Here is a 27,473-nt window from a genome sequence, read left to right as displayed (position 1 = left end):
TAAGATTCTACCCTGATGCACACCAACAGTTACCCTTTGGAGGTCCGAAATTGCACAGTCAATTTGCACTTTTCGATTGCTTAGACATGTTCGAAAAAGTTCAAGTGGATTTCCTCTAACTCCGTATCAATATAACAGTCTTCTTTGGTAATATATCATGGTCAATACGGTCAAATGCCTTCGAGAAATCTATAAACATTCCCAGCACGATGCGTTTTCTCTCAAAATTACCGAAAATGGTTTCCTTTAGATTCAGTAAGGCTAACTCGGTTGGATTACCTTTCCTAAAGCCATGCTGGGCGTCAGATAGCAACTTATGTTTGTCAAAAAAAAAAAAACATTAGCCGTTTATGAATTATCTTCTCTAAACCTTTTGAGAAAATGGGAAGTATAGAGACCGGTCTCTAATTGGTCATATTATCCTTCTCTCCGCCTTTGTGTATTAGGGACACTATCGCAATTTGCATGCTTTCAGGAAATACACCAGTTACTAATATCATGTTCAAGGAATGTGTAAGATATGGAGCTAAAATATCGATGACGTACTTTAGCGGTATCAGTTGGAGCCCATCAAAATCTATACTCTTACTGTTATTAGCAGAAGTAAAAACAGAGATGACCTCCGTGGATGTAGGGGGTTCCAAAACTAAGGATTTCCTTATATTAGAGTGTAAAGTAATTTCCGAGGATGGAACTTGTGACTCTGTCAAATTAACGAAAAACGAAGTAAATGCGTCTGCTAGCGACTTGCCAGACACCACTTTGCCGTCAACGGACACACAACCTATAGACGATTTCAGAAATTGCATGGATGGCCCGCCAGAGAGCGCCGTGCTGCGAATGCCCCACTGCACCTTGGGATTTAGTTTGAATGAGTCAGACAGAAGAAGAAAAGCGCAAACGGTTTCGGTGTTCCCTCCTTCCTTCGAGCAGCAGGCAGGCAAGCACGAATGTAAACCATTTCCCACGATGCATTGCGCGATGCGCGTGACTTTGGCGACGGAGGGCCCCCGTGCGGAGCACAAGGGCAATATCTAAAATCGCCTATTGACTCCTTCTCCTTGGTTGTACCGGCGATGCGTTTGATGTTTTACCATATCATGTCAGGTTTGTTTAACAATAACTTATTAAAATTTATTTGATGATTCCTGCTTTTCATAATGATATGTGGTGAAGAAATGTTGCAGTGTGAAGTCACAAATTATTGAGCTGTTATACTGGTCATAGTGTTAGTCATATGTGCATGCACTGACCGTTTCGGAAGTTTTAATCCTTCGTAACAGTCCAACAAATATGTCTCACAAGCAGTGCAGACTTGTAGTCAGATACTTCAAGTACAGTGGAATCTGTAGATAATTTTCATTGCAAATCATTCTGGAATACAAACCAACGTTATCACACGACGAGGACAAGCACTGGTACTTGAAGCTTGATGTGCTGAAACAAGAAAAAAATTTAGAGTAAGCAAAAAAAATAATAAAATAAAACTTACTATCATACACATATCAATGTCCAATACCACCATATTCTTGAACCCTTGGAGTGTCCTCTGCGCACTGCAACATTAACTGAAATTGTACTAAAAGTCAAAGGTGCGCATATGGTTCATTAGACGCCATTCGTAGCCAGTTACTAAAATTGCATTTTAGAGAAGTTCATTAAAATCACAAACACAATTCAGAAAAGTGTTTGCAGCTGAACCAAAAACGATAATGTGCGTATTGGAGGGTTCATATAACGCAGTGTTTGTCTCTGCATAAAACATGTGGTGGCCCTCGAAAGGGCCTTTTTTACTTTAGTTTCACTGGCTCGTTCAGTGTATGACGCAGGTGGAAGCCTCACTTCTAGAACCTAAAAATAATAATTCACTATATAACAACATCAAGCTGTCACAGTATGTGAGCAATATATATCACTAGTAGTGGCTGATACTCTGCATGAGCTGCCGGTTTCACAACGTGAACGTTCACTCTGACTCAGAATTCAATTCCTCCAGTGTACGACACAGATATTAAACCTTCCTAATAAATAGAAGCTTGTCATACTCACCTCACCAGCTAAAGCAGATTGTTGCTACCATTACCATCAAGCTGCTTCCCTCCACCTGTGATAAAAATTGAGCATTTTATGTTGGACAATATGATGCATAAAAGTGTAATGCCGAATGGGGCTATTCTGTTGGAAAGCTGCCTCCGTGGCTCTCTCTTGCTCACAAAAATGATCGTGAGTTCATGCTGGGTTACGTGAGCAAAGAAAGATGGGTTAAACTTTTTCTTAAACCTTAATACCTTTAATTCATAAATGATAGATAATCTGGTAAGTTTTGTTTCGCAACCGGAAAAGTTAGAGGGATATCGTCAAAAAATTAAGTGAGGTACTAGTGGGGCCTAAGGGGGTCTCGTACATCCTTGCCGGCCGCGTTCATTTTCCGATGTACATTCGGAAAAAAAAACTGGAAACAAATGCTTACCTCCTTACCCGGTACGTCGGTGGTGTCCATTTGCTCATGGAACAATGTAGGCACAGCATAGGGCTTTAGTCTCTTGCATTTTGCTGACACTCCCATACGGGATTGCAATAGGTCCACCTCTACGTACGCTTCGTCAGCAAAATGCGAGGAACAAACGTGCCGAACGTGCACTTCTTCTGCCACGACAAGAAGCCTGACGGCGATTGCTGCGTCGAACTTTCGTTTGGCGTCCCTGCCCATGGGCTCGTGAAATGACATTTCTGAGTTCGCCCCAGACGATTTTTTGCCGTCAGGAACACCACGACGCGTTCCCGGACTCAACGACATGTTGCAATTTCACCACCGAGCGAAATTCACAGCACTTTCGAAGAAATATGTTGCTTCATACACGTAGCCATGCACGACGCCATCTCCAAAGCAGACGATGTCTCCGAGAGAAAATAGGGGAACGGCGCCGGCGGCGCGCCGCGCCGCGCTCGCATTGGTCCTCTTGGCTCTAACGTCAGAATGATGTCATCAGAGGTTCTGCTGATCGAAAAAGCTCGCTTATTTGAAACTCAAACATTTCCCAGCAGTAAAAATCGGTGAAATCGATTGTCGCATGATGCCAACCCAGGCAGAAATCTGGAATGGGACCATTTCAAAATGGTTTAACGAACCGGTCCCTCTCTGGCCCCACTCTGGTAATGGTCCCAGACGGTTATTGGAGTTACAGGGATACAGCATATATTTGATCGCACACGCGCGCACCTGGATAAACAGCAATAAAAAGAGATCATGCATGTGCTAAAATAGATCAGAGTAATAGATCAAACAAAACCAGAAGGATATATGGCAAGTGTGGATAAGATGAAATCTCAAAGGGGGAAGCTGTGGAGCTGCCCAACTTGGAATCTCAAGTGACCATTCTGGGAACAAAATGGTACCTGTGAGTCTCCAGCTGGAACCATCTGAGCCCAGAATGGAACCCGCTTAAAGCCAGAGTGGGAACACTGCGCCACTTTGGGACCCATCTGGGTCCAGAATGGAACCCGCTAAAAGCCAGAATGGGACCACTAACGCCACTTGGGGATCCATCTGGGACCAGAATGGAACCCGCTTAAAGCCAGAGTGGGACCATTAATACCACTTGGGGACCCATCTAGGACCATTCAACGGCAAATGGAACCACTTGGGGACCATTCGGGAACCAGTCCTGATTTCTGCCTGGGAAGCACTCTCATAACCATTACCTACCCAAGTCTCCGGATGCGATAGTCCCTTTAAATGAAATAAAATGTAATATGCAATGCGTGTCGATGCCTATTCGGGCACCATCATCAGAATGAAACAAGAACGGTACGCCATCCGAGTTCTACTTATAGCTTAGTCATGACCTTGTAGCAACCAGGTGGTGGCCCTTTGTGACTGTTACATGCATTATCATCACGGTGAATGTGCCAAGATTCCAAAAATTCTTACTCCCCCATCTATGCTCGCGTGGCACGGTCTTTGCATTGTGAAAATGAAAAGAATGGCCTGTTTTTAGCACGTGCTCGACAAGTTCTGTGCGGTGATTCACTGCCGGTGGTTTTGATATCTGTTGCTGATGTTCTTTCACTCTTGTGGCTTTCCTTCGTCCAGTTTCTCCCAAGTGGCAGGCACTGCATTGTTCATATTCTAACCATGGTTATATGTATCAAAGCCACAGATATCAATAGATATCAACACCACCGGCAGTGAATCACCGCACAGAACGTGTCGAGCATACAGGTTGGAATGGGAACAATGCAGTGCATGCTACGTGGGAGAAACTGGCTGGGTACAAAAAGTAGCCATCACTGCTGAGCAAGAGGAGCTAGCGCAGCGTTGCAGCCGAGCTATCGATGTACCCGGAACAAGGACGTACCACAGCTTTATAGCGGTGAGCGGGTTCGAAGTGTTGGCCGCACAGACATCTTTTGGCTACGGCACGAAGCGATTTCGTGTCCTCAAGGAATAGTTGGACAGACACTGTACGCGTTAGAAAACGCTGGATAAGCCTTTACCGGTGCTGCACCTGCAGTGTACCTGCTGCAAAGTGACTCTAACTAAAGTTTTCTCTTGTATCCAGAAGAACACACTCGATATATTTGTATATATTGTACAAGAAAGCTGGATCTAGAAAACTGCATTGGTTCCACAAAACTCTTCTGACCTCTTCACTGCGTATTTTACGCTTGATTGTAGCGAATTTTGCAAAAAGCGCATACTTTCCCTATTTTTCCGGCAATAAATACGAACGTTACGTGTCTTGCGATTTTTCCCGTAGAAGTATTCCAAGAGACCTTTGAACAAAAAAAATTCATCAAAATTTAGTGATTTGATTTTAAAAAAACAATAAAATCGCGAAATAGGAGGAAAATTGCGAAACTTCAGGCCTGTGTACACCAGCACCGCACACCGCACACTTCTAGCTGCTTTCTATGAGCCGCGGCTACCGTTCACGCGAAGCACGGTTTTCGCCAACGCTGCGACCTTCGCGTGTGTCTAGCACCCGCCACATTGAGATCTGGGAAGAAACGTTTCGTGGTGTGTCGAATCGCACTATTAGGAACTGCCAAAAAATATTCGTAAAATTCCGTGATGGTTTTGTGAGGGCCAAGCAGGTCCGTTGGATCGTTTCGCGTGGAATCGCGCAGCTGTATCCACTGCCATGAGGGTGTGACACCAAATTATGCAAAGGACAAATACAATAATACAAACACAAAATGCTAACCGTGTGGGGAACATCAGAGGATCCAACCACCTCAGGAAAAAGAGGTGCAGGGATACGGGAAGAGATGTATGGGAGCTGCAGGGATGCAGGCGCCATTCCAAGTAGTAGTAAAAGAGTACTGTCATGTGTCACTTCCATGAAATACACCAGAGTGAAGTACACACATCCTGTGAAGTCGAGGGGGAAGCTTGCCTGCATTTTCTCGACAGGTATTCAATATTGGAGAGATATTCTATACGTTGAGATACTCTGATCGAGCTTGTAGTGGCACATAACTCCCAAGTCTTGCATTCTGGGCGCGAAGCAGTCAACATGATGAATCACTCAATCTTCACAATAATATTTTCCTATTCTAGCAACTGTATTATGCAAAAATCAGACATGATGTGAAAATTCCGTCCAGCGTTGAACTGCGCAAATTCTCCAACCACTCTGCCTCTCACCTGAATAATGGAAAGGCTGGCCACAGGCAGACGCAAAAATACTCCAAAAGCCGGGAGATGACATTACTGGACAAAAAAGTAGAGAACTCCGACTTAACATAACAAAATAACAAGTTTTACTTGCGCGCGACGGGAGAGAGAGAAATACATGATGACGATGATATGCGCGCGACGGGAACCGCACCCGCCAGACACGCGTTGTCATCCCCTATGTCAAAGGCGTTGCTGAATCTATCCGCCGGGCTTTACTGCCGTTGGATACCAGGACTACGTTCAAACTGCATGTTAAACTTCGAAGTGTCATATTGAAACCGAAGGACCCCGTCCCCCCGGAAGACCAATCTGGAGCAGTCTACAAAGTACACTGCCAAGACTGTGACACATGCTACATTGGCGAGACAGGGCAGAAAACGGAATACTCGTTTCAAAAAACATAGAGAGGAGATAAAGAGCGCGACCAACGCCACACGGTTCAAGACGGAGCTTACAGAGCATTGTTGGGACACGTGACATTGTTTCGACTTCGACAACGCGGTGACCTTGGCTCGCGAACAAAGATGGGGACCCAGGAAGCTTCTAGAGTCTTGGCACATACGTGGTGACCACTCGGTCTGTAACATAAACCGTGGCCCCCTTCCCGAACAATACTCCCATCTCCTTAAATAGCGACCGGTTGTATAATCTCTCATTCAGTTTGGCACTGATGATGTCCGTCGCATGACGGACGAAACGTCTGAGTAAAACTTGTTATTTTGTTATGTTAAGTCGGAGTTCTCTACTTTTTTGTACAGGCAGACAAGCACATTCGAAAAACGGGGGGAAGAAAAAACAAATGATTTGTATGTTCAATGACACAGCAACATGCAGGCAGAGGCGACACTGTTTCAAGATATTCTAAGCCGGTGCGTTTGTACAGGGTCGGCCACACTTAAAAGTATCGCGGGAGCGCATGACCTGCAAGTATGCCAGTGCCGCGCAACGGATGCTCCTGGGTTTGAGACCACGCGCCTGACGAACGTCCGCCACCTCTCGGTTGGGTCCGTCATTGCTCTCGTAGCGGGCTGACCCACCTGCTGTTGATATTCTATCGATGTTTCGATCAGTGCGTGGCTCGACGTAATATCTGTCTTATCGGAATCGAGAAGTAAAAGTAAAATATTACGCCGCGCCACGCACTGATCAAAACATCGCCAGCAGAGATTGAATAGCAACAGCAGGTGGATCTCCCCTCGCTGGGTCTCCCCGCCCGCCAGTGTTACGAGAGCAATGACGGACCCAACCGGGAGGTGGCGGACATTCGCTAGGCGCGAGGTCTCAAACCCAGGAGCATCCGTTACGTGGCGCTGGCGTACTTGCAGGTCATGCGCTCCCACGATACTTTTAAGTGTGGCCGACCCTGTACGACCGACGTGCATGTGCACTTTTGTGCTGGTGGCGAACGTCACACAGCACGTTATCAAGTATCTTCAACGACAAAGTATTCCGAAAGCACATCAAGCATCAAGCGTATACCCTTGGACACACACTGTTCCTCACACAGCACAACTGTCCCTGTATTCATTGTGCAAAGAAGCGCAGAAGACGCATGCAATACAACGAAATCAGAGATCCATTTACCTGCATCAGCTGTTTGTCCGTTACGGTATCGAAAGCTTCAGTCCCGTAATGCCTCCTTCACGTTATCTGCACGGTGATCGCTTCCCACTGTGATTTTGCTTCGTCAGCGACTTGTATTTCACAAACAGAGTGGCACTCGTGCTATGCCCACGCAAACGTCCAGCGAAAATTATGAACGAAAAGCTACAAAACTAGCAAGACCATGTGCAAGCACCCTCGCGAGTTTCAAATCCGTTGACGGGACCGAAAATGTGGAGCGGCAAATCCCGGAGCCTCGAATATGAGTTGGGAAGCGCATTATGCGTGTGTGTGTTCCGTTTTACTTTTTAATTATCAAAGCGGTGCACAATCCCAGTAAACCATAAATGTCCCCTGGTTGACTGCAAGACATTCTTACCAGGATATGTGGACTACCTGTGGACGTCCACAATCCTCCCGATGATGTCAGAGTGGACATCCCATGGATGTTAAAACAAGCATCCATATCATGTCACTGGGATGTCTTTCAGAGACATGATCTGGTACCTTGTTGGGACGTTTCTTATGTTATGCTAGGTGTATATACTTTGAGCAATACCATGATGCAAATATGTGGTTCAGCTTCAACGTTTATTGGTGCACTGACTGAGTACAGTAAGGCAGCTTTTCAAAAAAATTCTCTCGACTAGAATGAATCAAAAGTAAGATAGGAAACTACAATAGTACCACAGCAGCGAGGAGCTTATACATATGCTGGGTTTATAAGCATTTTTAGCAGATTGGAGACAAAAATATGCAGGTCGTGTAGAGAACAAGGTTAAGCCACATTGTGCTACATAGCATGTAACCAGAGTAGCAGAGACACTGCCGTGGTAACACACGTTTATGGGTGTGTTCCCTATTGACAAGTGATATCAGGTTTGATGTGATTGGGAACACTCTCTTGATGGGGGGTCTTAATGCTCATGTTAACACGTGGAGCTGCTCTGATACTAATATTAACAGAGCTGTTCAGGCTCATGTTAACACTAGAGCCTCTCTGACGCTGATGCTAACATGAGAGCTGCCTTAATGCTCATGGTGCACAATAGTTGCATTGATGCTGGTTATGGCAATTTTGAAAATGCTGCTGTGTGGCCAGCAACGGCAAGCTATTCACCGCCCCTCCCCGTCGCTGTCTACATGTTTTCTGAAATGTTCTGCGAAGTAAGCACCTCATGTCTGGGGGAGATGAGAACCCGCAAAAACCCACGCGAAACAGTAGATATAGCAGCAAGAAATCACTTTATTCACCACTCACGAGTACGTACCTCTGAAAGCATCCCCACTCATCATCAACACACCTGAGCATTCGTCTCACGCAGGCACAAAATTCGCAATGATCGGACGATGAACAACAATGAAAAAAAAAAGCACATAGATTCTCACTTCCGGTCCAACTTGTCTTTCTGAAAGCATTTGCAAATCTTATAATAACGTGCATATGAGTCTCCGCCACATTGAACACAACACTTGCGTCTTTCTTCCTGGTGCACGTTGCGCCATACACGCCTAATCTGCAAGAAATATCTTTTCAGAAAACACGATGCCAGAATAGCCATGTGCAGTAGATGTCAAGACATATACACACCGTCTGCACAAAGTCGTTCACAGTTTCATCTTGCGTTCTATCTCCCTGTCTTTGGTCAGATTGCCTGTAAATGGAGTGAAATCTACAATGACAATGTATGGCACAGCCGAACATATTATTTCACAGTTATATTGATTACACACCTTGCGCGGCGAAAATCGTGATGGCGAAGAGCGATTGTGGCTTCAGATACAGGGCCGCGTCGTCGCTTGACATTTCAAACGAGCCTGACTGGTCTGCTGTGGGTTGACAGAAACATTTCCCCTTACGGGCTCTTTCTCAGACGGGTTGCTAGAACGACAGCATAAACTGGGAACGACAGTACAAACCCTCTAAGACTTAGCGGAACAATAATACGCTCGAGATCATGCGTACCACTCGCCGCGATGACAAACGTCCGTTAGAGCCAGAGGAGTGCAGCTGTAGCTTCCACAGTTTCGCCACTAAAACCACCGCCCCCCTTGACCACCTGATCATCCGTAACGAATGACGACAAAGTAGCCGGAAAACGGCGCCAAAAAGCGCGCGCTGGCTGATCGAACTGCGCATGTGCGCCGCGTGCCCTTTCCACACCCTCTCACTCGAATTCTCTCTCCATCCCCCCCCCCCCCCTGTTCCGAGCGCTTCGCCAGGCCATCTGCTAATGCTAATATTATCGAGAAGCAGAAAATGAAGATCCAGAAGACGAAGGAATTCACATGTACAAATTTATTGACACGGTAAACATATAAACAAGAAGCAACATTTAAATGCAAGTAAATCTACACGATTATTACAGAATACTGCAGAATAAACAACGAATAAATAGTGCCGAGCAACAGAAAGCGTGACTATCATATTATACAATCCTTAAGGGAACCTATTAGGTTTGGACAAAGTAGATATGATTACACACATACATAGCACGTGATGAGTCGCAGAAGCTGTCCGCTTCATCCCAGCACAGCTGTAGAATTTTCAGGTGACAGGGGCCATATGCTCGCGGGTCGCAAGGCAACGAACAGCTGTCGGCGTCTGAATGAAAGCAAAAAGAAAAGGAACCTGTTAATGATATGGTAAACCCGAGCACAGGCAACGTTAATTGGCTGAATACGCTATGTAAGACATGCTATCGTTACGCGCCTAATGACAAAATTCGAGGAGCCCGGCGTACGCGATGCACGCTGTTTTCCTTTTCATGCACACCAGTGTATTAAACATCAGACACATTCAAATAGCGCAACAAAACGCAACAAGTAACGCCACGCATAATCATCTACCAGATCATGACTGATAACCGGCAGAAAGCGATGTAATACGGGACGCGTGTATATACGGGACAAGGCGTACCTCCATGCACACAGTTAGGCGACAGTATTAAACGTCTGATCACTGACATGCATCATACGTTTGTCTGCGTACCTTTCATTCAGGCGTTCGACCATGGCTCGAACATCTTCGAAATCCACGAAACGAAATGGATGGTGAGCAGACGTCACCGTCTGCTCACACGTGAGAGGAACTGATAGGGACTGAAAGAGGGACTGTCTCCAGATAACAGCAAGGTGGAAGCCATTTCCAAGGCACCAGCTCCGCGTGATGTTAAAGAGCTTCAAAGTTATCTGGGCCTGATAAACTTTTATAGAAGATTTTTGCCCAACTTGGTCATCTTGCCTTCGCCTATTGTATCTGCTTCTCACAGCTGGGAAAAGATGGGAGTGGGGCAGAGCCCAAGAAGATGCCTTCAACGAAAGCAAGCATCTCATGTTAGCTGCGCCCATCCTTGAGCATTTTGATCCTGCCAAGCCGCTGTACCTTAGCTGTGACGCATCTCCTTATGGTACCGAGGCTGTCATATCTCAAAAAGAAGCTGATGGCAGAGAGCGTCCTATCGCTTTTGCCTCCCGAAGCTTGTCTGAGGCAGAACAACGATACAGTCAGCTTGATAAGGAGGCGCTAGCCTTGGTGTTCGGTACAGAACGTTTTCACCAGTACCTGTGGGGAATGTTCTTTAGAGCATATACTGATCATAAGCCAGTTTTGGGATTGTTGGGTGCCAACAAGCCGGTACCAGTTAAAGCATCTCCTCGGCTCGTGAGGTGGGCACTCAAACTTTCCGCATATCAGTACGAACTTTTGTATAAACCTGGAAGGGATCTTCTTCATGCTGACGCATTGAATAGACTGCCACTTCCTGCTTATCAGGTACAGTCAACTGTTCCAGCTGAAGTCTTCATGCTTGAGCAAGCCTATTCAGACCTTCTGACGCCAACCATTGTAGCTCGAGCTACGAAGAATGATCCTGTGCTTAGTCAAGTCTTCCTTGCTCTCTCAAGAGGTGAAGTTATTTCACTGGGACCTGAGGGGTATCTCTACAGTGCAAGAAGTGCTCGGTTGAGTCTTCATGAAGGTTGTGTGCTGTGGGGAGCAAGAGCAGTTATTCCTAAGGCATTGCAGTCCAGAGTGCTCAAGATGCTGCATGCCGGACATCCAGGCATTGAGAAGAGCAAGAAGATCGCCAGGAGCCATGTTTGGTGGCCAGGGATCGACAATGACATCATGAGTAATGTCAAGACTTGTTCTATTTGTCAATCTCTGCAAAGGACACAAAGACCTGCTCAGCAGACACCATGGCCGTTCCCTCAAAGGCCTTGGCATAGGCTCCATGTCGATTTTGGTGGATCGTTTTTGGGTCATACGTTTTTAGTCATTGTTGATGCATACTCAAAGTGGGTCGAGGTGTTCCCCGTCAAATCTACATCTGCAGAATCCACAATTGATGTCGTACGGTTGGTTTTTGCACAGCACGGACTCCCGGATTTGATTGTGTCTGACAATGGACCTGCGTTCGCTAGTGCGCAGTATTTAGACTTTTTAACACGTAACGGGATTCGTAGAATGTTAGTACCCCCTATCACCCAGCATCAAATGGTGCTGCTGAGCGTGTAGTGCAAACTGTCAAAAACAAATTGAAGAAAAGTGCACCAGGGTGTTTCAAGACTCAAATCGCCAGGTTTCTGTTTCAATATAGAACAACACCACATGAAGTTACAGGGAGGGTACCTTGTGAATTGCTTACTGGTAGAATGTTTAAGACTCCATTGGATGTGCTGCGGCCAAGTCTTCATTCTTCAGTACACTTCAAGCAACTAAAGCAGAAGCTGCACGCCGATGAGGGTTGCCGTCGTGGTCCACCTTTTGGAGCTAGTCACGACGTGTTTGACAGGGATTTCCGTTGGGGAGCAACATGGGCTCCTGCTCGTGTTGTCGGAACCTTGAGCAATTCTTCAGCGGCTGTCACTGTTGAAGATGGCTCCACGTGGCATCGACACAATGACCATCTAAGGCCGAGTGTTCCTGCTATGGGAGAGGTTGTACCATCACGAGTTGAGCCTCAGCCAGCTGTTGTATCAGAGAGCCTTGCCGGTCTCTCTCAAACACCTGTCAACGAGGGAACCACAGCAGCGGATGTGGGTCAGACTTTTGCCCAGCAGTCAGATCGCCCCGCAGGAGGTAACGGTACCGTGGACAGTACGGTTGAGAGCAAGACCCCACTGCGGCGTAGCAAAAGAACTGTAAAGCCTCTGCAAAGGTACTCTCCGCAGTGATGTGCGTCCGATGCATTGTTTGCTGACGCTTAGTATGGATGTGTTTCGTTAATATATTGTAACTGTTGTTTGTATCCATTTGTTTCCGATTAAGTAGTTGTCTGAGGGGGGAGGACTGTTATATTCTTGATGGTGTTCCTTACATGCAGCGCTGCATTGTGGTTAATGCGTACAGAAGGTAGCGCCACTTATTGCTAGCGGCTGAGACAGAGTATAAAAATAAACGGAGGCCGTGCGCTCTTCTCTTTTGTTCTTGCCCGATCCTCGAAGTAGACATGTGTTTCCTATCTATGCGATAGCGCCGGGGTGGGGGGCGTTTCTCGCTTCCCATGTTGACAATGTGGGCACGACAACTTCGTGCGACGTCGGGCTATCCAGTCTCTCAACCATAACACCTATGGGTGTCCTATTGATGTTTAAATTGGACGAGGATATCTGGACCAGATGAGGACGTCCATGGGCTTTTTATGGTTTATTGGGATCATTGTTTGTACGTCGCACATTAGCAGATCAAACTTTTCACCTATGCGTTTTATTGCATGCGAGCAGCCGTTTCACGCAGACTCACATTTTGAGGGCACTGTTGGCGGCTTCACGGGTGCACTCTCCTTCCTTTCTCGCACGCAACAGCTTCCCCTCGAAGGAATGCGAGAAGGAACGGGGGAGTCATTGTCGGAGAAACGACGAATGGGGGTAAAGCGCGCATTTGACGCCTCGCGACTCCCTTTTTTTCTTAGAGTGCATTCTCGCAGGATTGTCCCATATTCATTCAATTAGTCAATCAAATCAATAATCTTTTTTAATTCCATTCCTTCAGACAATGCACACAATTATCATAGAACTGAAGGGACCAGAGGGCAATCCCGTTTAAAGGATCCTTCGTGATTTTTTTTAAAATTAGTCAGTAAAGCACTAGTTTGGAGCTAAGTAAGGCTACAAGGCATACCATACAATAAGACAATAAACAAATAAACAAAATCAGGACAGATAAATGGAATTCAAGAGATAACAACAAACAATCAGAGAAATAAAACTGCATTATGAATTAACACATGCCTCACTCGATTTATATAAAAAAAAAGACGAATGTAAATTTATTATACCTCGAGACAATTGCTTCCACTCACAGGCTCCTCAAAACAAAAATCACAGCCTCCCATAGTTTGTTTTCACCAAAGGTAAGTTCAACCTGCCACATGCACAAGCCCTCGGGCTTTGGTTCGAACTGAGGTGACTAAAATTAATTTTTGACAAGATGAGATTAAGGTTTAAGATGCGATGTATGAGGTCTACACTGTACACTGTAAGAAATTATATCATGAGCTCTAAGGATATGAATGTCATGATATGAGACATGAGAGAAAAATGGCACATCAAACAAGATCGTAACAGTACGGTTCTGTGTTATGTGAGCAGCACGAGGATGTGTTTTGTAAGTTTAGCCCCAGACAAGAGCACAGTTAGATATGTGGGAATGTACAAAGGCATTATATAAATTGAGTAAGATAGACAATGGGAAAAACTTTCGGGTTCTCACAAGAACACGTATGCCATATGAGATCCTGCGGACAATATGTTTAATGTGCAATGTAAAACGAAGAGGTCTGTCAAATATGACTCGTAAAAATTTGACTTCATGACGAAATTGTAATGAACTTCTCAGAATGGATACTGAAGTCGGCGTGACAACATTATGCTGATGAGAATAAAAAAAAATCATTGACACTGTTTTATTGGCGTTTAACTGTAATTTATTAGTATGACACCAATGAACGAGATTACCAATGTCTATATTTAAATTTAACGATAGATCATCGATATCCTTACCTGTTCGTATCAAAGTAGTGTCATTTGCATACAATAGTACTTCAGAAAATTCGATGTGCTCAGGGAGGTCGTTAATATACAGCAGGGGTGCCGAACTCATTCGTGTACGCGGGCCGCATACCACGGGTTTGGGGTAGCCTGTTCCTGATATAGATGACGCAACACAGGCGTACCATGACATGAGACGTATATATTTGAGTTGCTGAATCACATGGTCAACAGTCCTTTTTATTTGATGTGTGCTGATGAAACTTGGCACTTCCTGCTTTTAACTATTGCGTCAGCATCGTGTGAAGTGTGACTGCTTAGTTGCAATCTGAAGGACTGCGTTGATTAGTTCGTTTGTGAGCTGTGATTGCAACTTTGACTTATTCAGGTTCATCACAGCGGGAAACACCTGCTCGCAGACCTATGTTGACACAGCTGTCTTGCTACGTTTCGAGCCATGAAATATTATTATTAGACGTCTGTTGTACCGAACACGGACAGGCTTCTCCACGACAACATACGTATCTTCGGATACTTTCGTCCAACGTAAGAATAAAACAAAGCTGCACCAACTTCAGCGAATTTGTTCGAAATCGGTATGTCGCACTGCAGGTCAATCAGTTCCATTTCTAAGTGGTCATGGGGAACGTTGTCCACAGCTGCAGAAAACGACGACCAAAAAACTCCTGTTTCAAGTATCCTGAAATCGAAGAATTTTTCGCTCATGAGATCACCAAGCCTGCGACTAACTGGGTTTTTTTAATTGTTTTTATTTCAATATGAACCAACCAGCCCAAACGCTTGCTCTGCTGCGACTGAACCGGTTCCTTTCTGGTGCCATTGAATCCAACAAATTAACAAATGGGCTATGTAGGGTTTCCTAAGAAATTTTGGTAGGAATGTACTAGGAATATCAATCGAGTAAAAATAAGCCACGCAGGGGCAGGTTTAGAGAGTCGTCAGCGAGGACGACGAAAGTAACACACAGACCCAGACAGGGAACGTCGTACTTTCAACCTATAATCATACGATTAAAGGTGAATTATGATTAAAAGTTCGGCGTTCCCTGTCTGTCTGTTACTTTCATCGTCTTCGCTGTTGTCATGTACCAACCGGCCACGTTCGTCTTTATTTGGAGTGTCATCGGCTGTCACAGGTAAATGGCAACAGCTTTCTATGACTAACCAAAGCAAAATAAACTGCACGAGTACAGAGCCCAGACAACGCCCAGTACAACGCCACGACCATTCATAAAGCCCAGAGATGATTTCTTTTATTTTTTTGCTCGGGGGCCACGCGGGCCGCCCCTTCGGCACCCCTGATATACAGCAAAGAGAGAAGCGGACCTAGTATATAGATCCCTGTTGTACGCCAATGTTAGATAAGAACCACTATCAGTTATATGTCTATTGGTGTTGTTGTTAACGTTTTTCTAATCCTACATATCTCTTACCGGGTCGCATCAGCAGATCAGAGCTCTTCTCAAGAACTCAATCTCTTTTCCCAGGAGAGCAATAGAACGTTGCCTTATACACACTTCCTCCCCCGTCCAGGCTATCCCACATATGCCATTAACATTGACACCTGTTAATGCACTCTCGGAAGAACCCAGATGAGCAGTCTGCTGAAAACGATAATGCACACCAGCACACCTTGCAGTGGATAGCCAGGTGAACACTGACAGCATTTTGCTCTGATGCTCATGTTCTCTGAGTCTTGTATTGAGACATCTGCCAGTGTGCCCGACATATTTTCTTCGGCAGGACAGAGGGATAGTAAACCACATTCTACTTACAAGGGTGAACTGTAATTTGTGTTTCACTTCTCAGGTAGACCGAGAAGACACCCTTTAACGCACGCAATGAGAGCCAAGCAGACTCGCAAGACGAAATGAGCGGGTGGGGGGATTTATTGGCAGAAAAAAGAAAGACAAAAGGGGAAAGGTCAAGACGAGGTGGTCGGGCACACGGCAGACCTGGACCGGTCGCTCTGAGAACTGAAAGCATCTGATGATAGCAAGATATTTTAAATAAAAGTGTGTAGACTATTTGCACATTGTGCATGTTGTACATATTTTGCAGGTTTTAAGCAGAATACGGCAAAACCTTAACATATGTCATCCTGTCGCACATTTTTAGGTTCTTTAGATATACACAGTTTGCATCTCAATAGTTTTAGATCTAAAAAATTGTGCAACCTTCATTGGGTAACTGTTGTTTGAACACCAGGCACTAACAACCACATCGAGGTCAACGTTGCAAAAACTAACATTGCTTCGTTTACGTGTAAGACAAACTTTCCACTCTTCCGCTACATGTGAAGTGCTGAAATACCTCGAGTTAGTTGTGTCCGTGATCTTCGAGGCAGCTCCGAAGCCATACTGACGTCCCATGATCATGTCGCCGCAGTATGTCGTTCTGCTCTTCGGGGACTGAGTTACTTAACTGACACGTGTCAAGTTTTTGGAACTCCCACGGTTTTTGTTAAACTCTAAAAGGCGCTCGTTTTACCACAACTAGAGTATGCATCTGTTGCATGGAACGCTTTGTGCCTTAGTGTGAGAAATCGCCTCGAAGCTGTTCAGAAACGTGCGCTTCACTTTTTTCCTAACTTTAGCTCCGGGGTATCCCTGTCTTTGATTCGTTCGACTACCCGACTCTCTGAAAACACTTTCGACTCCTCCCCCTAACATCGTGGCGCCAAATTGCTGATTCCACGTTCCTTTACCTGTGTGCACTGTTAGCTCCCCATTCTTGCTAGGCCGCATAAATTTCCGCTAGTCTTGTGGTGCCCCTCACAATCCTCCGTCATTTTATGTACAGAAAACCAGACCACACGATCCACTCACACGCTGCCAAATTTCGGAAAATACATGTTCGTCCTTATATCCTATTTTTTTTCCTCATACGCTGAATTTAAAAGTGATATGCATATTATTTACCTTAACTTTTGGTGCCTTCATCTGCTTCTTTGCTCTTACTGCTTTCACAATTATTATTTAGTAACCTTTGCTTCTCACCATTCCACTGTCTCATGTTTTGTTTCAAATATTGCGCCTCTTCCCCAATTGCTGTTTTCCTCTATTATGTCCCTCATATGTACATCCTTTGTATGCATGCTCATTATTTCCCACCTTCATCCGTTTGAATATTGCATTTTCGCATTTGCATTTCACATCTAACGTCGTTCTTTGTATCTTTGTCAGGTGCGGCCACCAAGTCCGCGTATTGAAGATAACCAAAACCCTATTGCGGATAGGAACCTGGAGGTTGTGTCACATACAGAAATCAAATGGAGGCCGAAAGGAATAAGAAAGTTGGTGAAACTTGGTGAAGTCGGAGGAAATTACAGAATAGCCAGTACGACGTTCATGTTGAAAGGTTACACCTTCGAGCTAGAGGTTACTGCCGGGGACAAGGATGGAAAGCCGCATCTGGCGGCTGCGCTACGCCTGTGCCCCTGTCGCAATGAAGATAACCTGGAATGGCCATTCAATACGCCGTACACGATAACCCTCTGCCACCCTCATGACGAAGACTATACCATCCCGGTACCTGCTGTGTTCGGCTCCCATACCCGTACTTCCTACGTGAGACCACAGGGTGGCCGTAATCCTGGTGTTAGGTTCTTCCTCATACCGCTCGAAGCATTTCAACAGCGCCACTATGTAATCGACGATGCCCTTTGCTTGTCATTGAAGTTGCACGCTCCAGTTGAATAATACACTATACGATAATGCGTCAAAAACCCGCTATATGATATGCTGAGTACGACACTTTTATTGTAATGTTTTCCAATGTTGCAGAACGCACGTGTGGTCTATGCTGCACCAGTGTTGCAGACATATAGAAACGCATAAACAGAACACATTTGGGTATGACAATGAAAAAATGGCTAGGAAGCAAGCGAGCTGGTGAAGATGATGCATAATGTAAAAACCCCGAGACTAGGGAACACGAAGGGACAGACACAACACGAAGTCTCACTCTCTGTCGAAGTCTCTCTCATTGGGTAATCCACAATGACGGTACATGGGCCACTGATGTAAAGGCAGGCAGTAGCGTTCGGAATCCCGAGCCGTTTCACATTCCCGGGATTTCGGAATTTCGAAATGTGGATCCCGGAATCCCGGGACGGGATCGGGATTTTTTTCGAAACTATACCCAAGATGCCGTAAATGACCGTATCCACTTGCATTACCATGCTATCACAAATATTGATATAGTTCACGTCTTCTGTCATCACCACGGAAGGTTCGAAAGGAAAAGAGCGCAAAAAAAAAAAAAAAAAACTGCTCAATGGGGCAAGCCTGCGTATTACATTGAGTATTCGCACCGTGCCGCGACAAACAAAAGCAGATGTCTGTCTTCCTTCCCTTTATCGAATTCCTTGAAAGTACCGGCCTGATGGACTCCCTCTAAGACTCCGTCAGCGCCGTCAGCATCATCCTCATCACCACCCTCTCATTTTCCCCCAATAGCAACGGGGTAACATTCTGCTCAATGAGCGGAAGTCATCCCCATATCATCGTCATCATGTATCTCCCTCTCTCTCTCTCGCACCGTGCCTGCATGTCAACTGAAATGTCGCAATGAAATCTGTCTCTTTTTGTCGTCTGCTACGCGATACCTTCTGGCTGCGTCCAGGATATTTCCCGCAGTTAGTAGTGCACGAGAAGATCCATACTTATGATGTACAGCAATTCTAGTTACGCAGCCGCAAAAATGAATCACGTATTTCGCATCATTCGCTGGAGTATTCTGGGGAATGCCACTTGTGTGAATACATGGAATAATGCGGTTTGCTCCGCTTGCCTTTTATTCGTCCACAGTGACTGTTGTGTTCTGGTCTCAAGCAGCAGAGTCTATAGTTCTCTGAAAAGGCTGTCTCCATTTTCTGTCTCCAGATTTCAATATCAATATAATATTTCATTCAATATATTATTATTATTATTATTATTATTATTATTATTATTATTATTATATATTATTATGATATTAATTCAATATATTATACTTATTCGTGAGGATTAAGAGAACAAAACAGATATCCTGTAATATTTCTTGTTTTAGGATTAGAAAACTCCTTCTGATTTCATGGGGTTTTTGTGCTACTTGAGGGCTGTTTTCCTCTACAGCTTGCGTAGTTTACATGTGTCAGCAGCTAATGTCGTTGTAAAGTGTCGTGGACGACTAGGTTGGTGCGTTTCGGATCGCAAACGATATTTTTTTGAGGAAGGGACGCTTGAAACAAAACATCGATTGGAACCCTTCTCTCTCTCTTCCACTCGTACCACGGAATATTTATTGTCAAAAAAGCCGAAATTTATAATCTCGAAATCGCGCGGTTTGGACTTGCCAAATGCTCAAATTATGCTCAAATTCCGGGATTTCAGGACCCCGGTGTGCCGGGCTTCGAACCCTAGTAGGTAATTGTTTACAACCAGCCTTGTAAAAGAATCACGAATGTTATGACAATATCGAGAAAGTTTGATTTGCTCGATTGACTTTAATTTATTTGATCTAAATCAACTTCTGAGCAGGCATTTGGTTTGGACTACGAACACCACTCCTGTGAAAATCTGGGAAGTAAACCCTGATGACACACTCTACAAAACAGTACTTCACCGCATAGCACGCCGTACGCCGACCATTTCCACGAATGATAGCGTTATCGCTTTTGATTGGAAAGTAGACCAGGGCGTGGCAATTTGGATATATGAAAATTGCCACAAAGAGGCATGCGCATCCATCTCTCATCGGATCACAAGCGATAATCCAATCATTCGTGGCGATGGTTGGAACACAGCGTGCTATGCGGTGAAGTTCTGTTTTTAAGTGCATAGACTGCACAGAAGTCGCTTATGTAGTTGACGCAGAGCAGTAGAGATGGAAAGAGACACGCTTAGAGTTCCACAGCGAATATCAATCACCGTTGCTAAGCCGCAACAAATGAGCTGCTACACAGCACTTGAACATTAGGAGCTAATTTCCTTACAATATGTCAAGAGGTTTACATCCAGTAACTTGAAGGCCTGGCCAGGCATTTGGACGGCACATTTCTAGCCAATATCATGCAATACACGTAGAAAGGCACTAAGTAATTAGATATTGCAATGTATTGAACACATCATTTGTTACTACGGAGTTGTCACCGGTTATAGGTTATGAAGTTGAGGATATCCCTTTAAAGGAGCACTGAGGTGACCAACATTTCTTTTCGATGCAGCGCGTTCGCCAAGGAATAATCTGTGATCATGTTCTTAATGGAGACACCTCACAGTGTTATTATAATTTTGACGTCTGACTGCCTGAAGAGGAGACGCTATGCTTCAATAAGTACCCCGTGCGCGCAGTACTTCAGGGGACATGGTTTCGGGCTCTTGGCGAGGAATTGCCGTGGGACACCGCGCTAGCAGACATGCTAAACTCGAAAAGAAGCCAAATGTGCCAACGATTAGCGACGCATCCTGGTAGTTAGAGGTAGCTCCCATTGCGGCCGTTAAAAAGTACTTTCCTGGGGACAATGCGGCTCTATTATGCGGCCCGGGGCTTTATTACCTCCACAGCCGTAACACGCCCTTAAGGGTCTTCCGCGCCAGAACAATGTCCCAGTTACCACGAAAGACTTGACGCCTTTTGCTAAGAGCTAGGAAATAAGGATGATAAAGGTGTCTATTATGCCAACTGTTCGATCCATGCGGAGGTCACGGCGACACAAGAGAAAGTTCGAGAATTATCTTCATCAGCTCATCCACCTTTTCTCTTTTCTTTTGTGATGTGAAAATTTTTCTAATTTCGGTTTGGTCGCCAGGTCAACAATTTACGGTGAAACGTATGCAGTACTTCATGACGATTCCTGACGCGATAAGTCTGTGATTAGCAATCAACTGGCTAAATCCACATAGCTTACACGTGTAAAGCTCTAGCTAACAGGTCACTGCAGCTGCTAACGCATTCTGGCGGTTGCGTGCGAGAGATACGGAAATGTAGGGGTACGTGCACCTTGCCGGCATTCTATCTCGCGAACACGTAAAACTAGGATGTCGATAGAGGTATCTTTCGAAAGCGCCTGAGAAGTTCTACCCGGACCTTAAGCGATGTCCGATTCAACGAGAACAACCAAAATTTAGTAAATTTGCAAATTTGAAATTCTCCAGAATTCGCCTGAATGACGGCGAATAGAAAACTAAAATATGATCAGAGCCGGGGGAAACGGCAATCTGAAGAAAGTACGGTTCGAGAGGAACAAACAAAAAAAAGCCCAAATTTCCCAGAGTCCAGCACCGAGCCATCGAGAGAGCTGAGAGAGCGACGAAGATAGAGGCAAATTCGGCAGCCGGCGCTCATAGCGAGTCCGTACTCTCAAATAATATATCACAAGACTAATGGAATGAATAAATAAATAAACACTTGCATTTCTTTCACTAAGATCCCGCAAAGTAGTAAAGGAATCGCAGATTGTGACGTTTTCACGTAAAACACTACGCCTCCGGCCAGACTGAGCCCACCCCATTTCATTTTTTTTTTTACGCTTTCCCTTTCTGGCAAGTGGAAGCAAACACGTGATGGTTAATGCTCGTTGTATGTACATAATGAGTAACTGACAAGAAAGATAAAAATTTAGAAGTACACATGTCCAATGTACACGGTATTGTCCCTCTAGCTTGTCCCATGTGGGTAAGAGGAGTTTCAGAGCTGTGAAAATGTCCAGATATATTGATCATCTTGCACTGCAGTCTGAAGCGACTACACCACCTCACCAACTGCACTCTCAGAAAAAAGGGTGGAACAGTTACACATTTTAGGAGATAATGGTTATCGCATAGGTTATGCCTAAAAGGTTGCACAGTTCTACCTGCTACTTACGAATCATAGGGCTACCGCTTTTGATTCGGCGAGCGAGGGGGAGTGGCATATGCCTTCTTGTTGCAATTTGGATGTATGATAATTGCTTTTCCATGATAGGCAAGCCTGAGCGATGGGGAAGACACGTAAACAAACACAATCACGAAGGTGCTTGAGCCTTCCTGTTTTTGCTTGTTTACGTGTCTTGCTCATCGCTCAGGCTTGCCTATCATGGAATTTATCCACCAGCCTGTATTTACGCCATTCTGTCAATAATTGCTTTTATCATCGTTTTAGACCCTTATGACACACAATGTTGGCCTAGATGGTAACTATTTTCACACCTTTTTTTTCCTGGAGTGTAGCCCAAGGCAAATCGCTGTTCAAGTCTTATGGAAAAAGCTCAGCGTAGAAGTGCGAAATTTTCATTTATTTTGCATCGAGCAGCTAATTGTCGGTACCTGTCGCTGCTGCTTAATAGAACGTGTTGTGAATCTGTCTGTATCATGGTTATGACATTCTAACTCGAGGATGTAGCGGAAAGCACGTTATTGCCCCATACGTACGTTCATTTATTAATGTATTTGACCTCGGTTGTCTCGCGACGCACCCCCTCCTCAATAATAATTATTAATAATCTATTTCTCTATCCGTTCTTCCTTCATCTGTATGTAGAAACGACGGCCCGGTGCACCTCAGGGACCTGGCACGTCGGGCACAGGATCCGCTTCTCTTCAGTGGTCAAAGGCTGGAGAGGATCTGAAGGGTGCCTGTCGGCTAGTGTGAGACCCCTGAACGGGGCAGGGACTTGGGACGGGTCTTATCCACGAAGAGGCCGGGGCTGACGGCTCCAACGTGAGCGTGAGGTCCACGATACAGGCAAGCCGTTGGCCACCACTGTCCAGGTGGCCACCGAATGAGATTGGGGACGGGGAGAGCGACCAGCCTGGTCCCTGCGTCCAGAGACCCGAGGTAGACCTCCGCATGAGCGGGATCGGGAGAACGGGCTGCCCGAGCGACTTTCGAAGTTCGACGGGAAGGAGAGGACGCCTGGTGCCGATGCATCTGCGAAGAGGAGAAAAGAGAAACTGTACGAAGGTGGCCTCAAACCGTGGGTGCTTGAGAAGGCGCCGTCCTAAAACAGACATAACGGAAAATTGTGGAACAGAAATCACACTAATAAAGCTCTAAATCAAAAACACTGTGCTTAGCGATGGAGCTACTGGCAGCTACGTGCGCCGCCTGCGGGGACGCAAATCGTAGCGGCTGGATGCAGGTCCAGGAACGGGATTCGGGTCCATGTCTTGGAGGGAGGCAGGTTGGAAATCGTGCTCCTCTCCGTCCGGGTGTCGGAGGTGGTAAGACTTGAGGTTCGAGATGTGAACTGGCCCAGTCTCTTCGGAGGTGTCGCAGCGACGAAGCCTGTAAGTGAGACCGGAGGATCACGCACTTACCTCGATGGGGCCATCCCACCTATCTGCGAGTGAAGCTGCAAAGCCTCGTGAACATCACTTAGCGGGTGAGTCCGTCGAAGGACGAGGTCACCGACGCTGTAGGTGAGGTTTCGACATCCATGGTTGTACTGGCGAGCCTGGTCCAACCCCGTGACGTCCAGATTCTCCCGAGTAGTCCGAGCTGCAACGTCCAATCGACACCGGAGGTCCTCAGCGAACCTTGAGTAAGGAGGCCGGGTAGCACCACCGTGGAGGCCCAGAGCATTTTCCACTGCAAAAGGGGCCTCTCATCCCAAGTTCAGGAACGTCGAGGTCAAGCCTGTAGATCTGCTGATCGTCGTCCGTGTAGCGAACGCCAGCTCAGCCAGGCGAAGATCCCAGTCACGGTGGTGACTGGGATCATCATTTTCAGGTTCCGATTACGACGTTCGGTAATGTTTGCCTGAGGGTGATACGGGGAAATGATAACGAAAGGAAAGTTAGGTAGCAAGCGAGCTGGTGGTGACGATCCATGACTTGAAATCCCGAGACGAGGTAGGGACAAAAACAGACACACACATGACTGTGTTGAGACCGTGTTTGTGTTTGTCTGTTTTTGTCCCTACCTCGTCTCGGGTTTTCAAGTCATGAATACGGGGAAGTCTTCTTGTGCAGAATGCCTAAGATAGCGCAAGAATCTCGGAACACCTTACTTGTAAAGTAGGTTGCGTTGCCGGTGATCAGCTGTGTGGGAAACCCGAACCGGCAAAAAGTGTCGAGTAGTCTTTCCTACACTCCCTGGGAAGTCAGTGTCCTGAGAGGAAACAGCTTAACCCATTTCGTGAAATGATCAGTAACGACGAACAAATACTGCAACCAGTATTTGTTCGTCGTTACTGATCATTTAGGACTACGTGGAAATGGTCCCATCACATCACAAGCAACTATCTGCCAGGGTCTATTACTCTGAACAGACTGTAAGCGCCCAGGGAGTAAACCACAACGAGGCATTGCTTTCTGGTAAACGGGACAAGTACGAACATACTTTGTTAAACTCTGCCTCATTCCTGGTCATGTTGCAACACGACACAACTTTTCATAAGTTTTCTTGCCGCTGCTCTGACCTGCCAAGGCCGAGTCATGAAAGTAACGTATGAAGGACTTACGCAACTTCCATGGCACCACGACTCTGAACGGGGATGAGCCGTCGTCCTCATGCGCCTGTGGTATGTATCTGAACAGGATGCCATCCTCGCCCAGCAGACAGGAGTCGTGCCGTCCGTCAGTCGTTCCGGTGTCCGCCGAGTCTTGCTCAGCTATGCACTGCTACACCCGCTGACAAAGGCCGTCCGCTCACTAAGCGTCTAGGAGCTGTTCTCTGCTCACGACAGTGCCCAAGACGAAGATATATCTCGTGCCACTTGTGCTGCTGCCAGAAATTGAGAAGGCGCCTCAGTGCTTCCTCTCCCCCCTCCGGTAGAGGGGCGCGGGACAGCGCGTCTGCTACCACGTTCGTCGAGCCCCGCCTGTACTCCACGTTAAAGGAGTTGCCTTGTAGCGTCAGGGCCCACCTGGCAAGTCATCCAGACGGGTAATGGAGCCGTTGAAGCCAAGAAAGTGCCTGGTGGTCAGTCTGGACAGCGAAGGTACTGCCGTGCAGGTAGAAGTCGAACTTCCTGAAAGCGAAGATGATCGCCAAGCACTCCTTTTCCGTGACGGAGTAGTTCCATTCTACCGGATTTAGCGTGCGACTTGCAAAAGCCACAGGACAAAGAGTAGCGTCATGCTCCTGCAAGAGAACTGCGCCAACACCATAATCGCTTGCATCTGTTCGCACAACAAATGGTCTGTTAAGGTCTGGCAGATAAAGCCTAGCCGTATCAGCGATTTCTTGTTATAGAGCTCGAAATGATCGTTCCTGCTCTTATCTCCAATTCCAGCGTGTGTCCTTGCGCAACAACTGGTTAAGCGGCTGTGCTAGCTGGGTACAATTATGAATGAATTGTCTGTAAAAACCAATCATACCTAGGAAGCGCTGCAGGGCTTTAACGTTACCGGGAACCGGAAACTCCGTGATCGCCTTTAGCTTGTCGTTGTGAGGACGGACGGTTACTCCGTCCACCACAAAGCCGAGAAGGCTGATCCTAGACGATGCCAGCTGCACCTTGCGGGGGGTTGATCGTTATGCCCTCTTCATTCGTCCTTGCAAGGACGATTGACAGGTGTTCCAAGTGTTCCTGAAAATTTCAAGATAACACTACGAGATGTATGCCATTGAAGTTGTACTTCGCATCTCCCAACACTGTATCCATCAACTGCTGGAAACTAGCGGGTGAATTAGACAGACCAAAAGGCATTCGTACAAATTCGAACAAACCTCTATGACACGTAAAGGCTGTTTTTGGGACATCCTCCGGGGCAACTTGGATTTGCAAAAATCCTCTACTACAATCAAGCGTTGAAAACACAGTTGCGTTGTCCAGAGAATACAAGATTGACTCAATGGAGAGGAAGAGGTACGAGTCCCTTACAGTTATTGCGTTTAGTCCACGCTAGTCGACGCATAACCTTGCCGTACCATCACGTTTCGAGCCAGAAGAACAGGAAATGTCCAAGGGGTCTGGGACCTTTGAACTGCACCGGTTTGGAGCATTTCGTCAAGAGCAGCGTCGAACAAAGCACGCTTATGCACACTCGATGGTCTCGGATTACAACGCCAGGGCCTACCGTTAACGGCGTCTATGCTATGCTGTAACATAGACGACTTACCCGGTTTTTCCGTAAAGATTTCGTCAAACTGCCGCAGTACTTGTTCAAGCTGACGGCGTTGCTCCTCGGGACCATGGAATGACCCCAAGACAGTCGGCAGCCCAGTCGTTTCAACGGACGCTGCCACAGCTTGCTGTGCTGTGCAGCGTTCCCGTCCTGCGACGAAGCGGAATGATGAAGCCGGATGATGAAGTCTCTGCCCAGGATAACAGGAACTGCCAGGCCAGGTAGGTGCACGAAGCGTGCTTTCATCGTTTCCCATCCAAACCTATCCAGAGCACAACTGCAGCCTTTGCTGGAACGGCGTCATTGAAAGCAAGACGAAGAATGACATCTGTGGATTGCAATTCCACATGCCGTGATACGCACTGCTCGTAAACACTGTCCCCGATAAGGGCGTTGTAATCTCTACCCAAAATTCTAACGGCGATGTTTGGTTCCTTATCCTAGATGAAATCTCGGACAGGGGGGGGGGGGGTTCTAGGGGGAAGGCGCGGTCAGCCTGCTCTGAAGTGGCGGCTTGGTGCATCCAGGGGAGGGAAAAGAGGGGAGGGTGGGTGAGAGAGAGAGGGAGGAATGATGGTGGCACAGGAAAGGGAGCGGGCCTGCTAACCCTCTTGCTCTGGGTTGTCAAAGGAGACTACCCATCACAGAAAACATGCGAGCGTCCCTCAGTAATCTTCATTGGGAAGCTCCCTGTGCCACGGTAACCGCCAGGATTATTGGCGAAGTTACCCCATCAAATCTCGGACAGAAAAAGCAAGAGGAGCCAAAGCTTCTCTTCGCGTTATCTTACCGCTTGTAAAGCTAGTTTGTGACTGATCAAGGCTACGGATAGTAACCGTCTGCTCGCTTTCTTCGGAACTTGCCGACGTCGTTGAGCAAGTATTCATGGACGCCGGCTTGCGACCGTTTCCCGATGGCAGATTACGGGTGTTCGGTCTTTGTTCCGGCCTTTGTTCTTTGTTCGGTTGTTTGCGGGCATTCCCGACGAAAATGGTCAGGGGTGCCGCAATTCCAACAGCCGTTGGGCGCTCGTGGCGGACGGGGCGCAGGATGATGCCGCTTCCGCTGTCGTGGGGTTTTGCTAGCTGAAGGTCCAGGTTGACCGCGACTTCGGGGCGGGACGGGTCTGACAAGGCTCGT

The 27,473-nt window shown here is 46.4% G+C and overlaps 1 protein-coding gene across 8 annotated transcripts in view; it reads left to right on the top strand.

The window, feature by feature from the left end:
* LOC135378930 (caspase-7-like) overlaps positions 1–23,351 on the top strand; it is a 271,342-nt gene extending 247,991 nt beyond the window's left edge. For 6 of the 8 annotated variants that reach the window (XM_064612111.1, XM_064612110.1, XM_064612109.1 and 3 more), the window contains one exon: positions 17,484–18,037. In XM_064612111.1, coding sequence (XP_064468181.1) covers positions 17,484–17,999 — 516 coding nt within the window. In that variant the 3' untranslated portion in view covers positions 18,000–18,037. Of the gene's footprint in view, positions 1–16,107; positions 16,193–17,483; positions 18,038–22,800 lie in introns of those variants that run through there. The other 2 variants (XM_064612108.1, XM_064612114.1) reach the window with 2 other exon arrangements.
* Positions 23,352–27,473: the final 4,122 nt, after the last annotated feature.

Source organism: Ornithodoros turicata, chromosome 1 (genome assembly GCF_037126465.1).
Source record: "Ornithodoros turicata isolate Travis chromosome 1, ASM3712646v1, whole genome shotgun sequence".
NCBI lineage: Eukaryota > Metazoa > Arthropoda > Arachnida > Ixodida > Argasidae > Ornithodoros > Ornithodoros turicata.
This window is presented reverse-complemented; position numbering and strand designations above follow the sequence as displayed.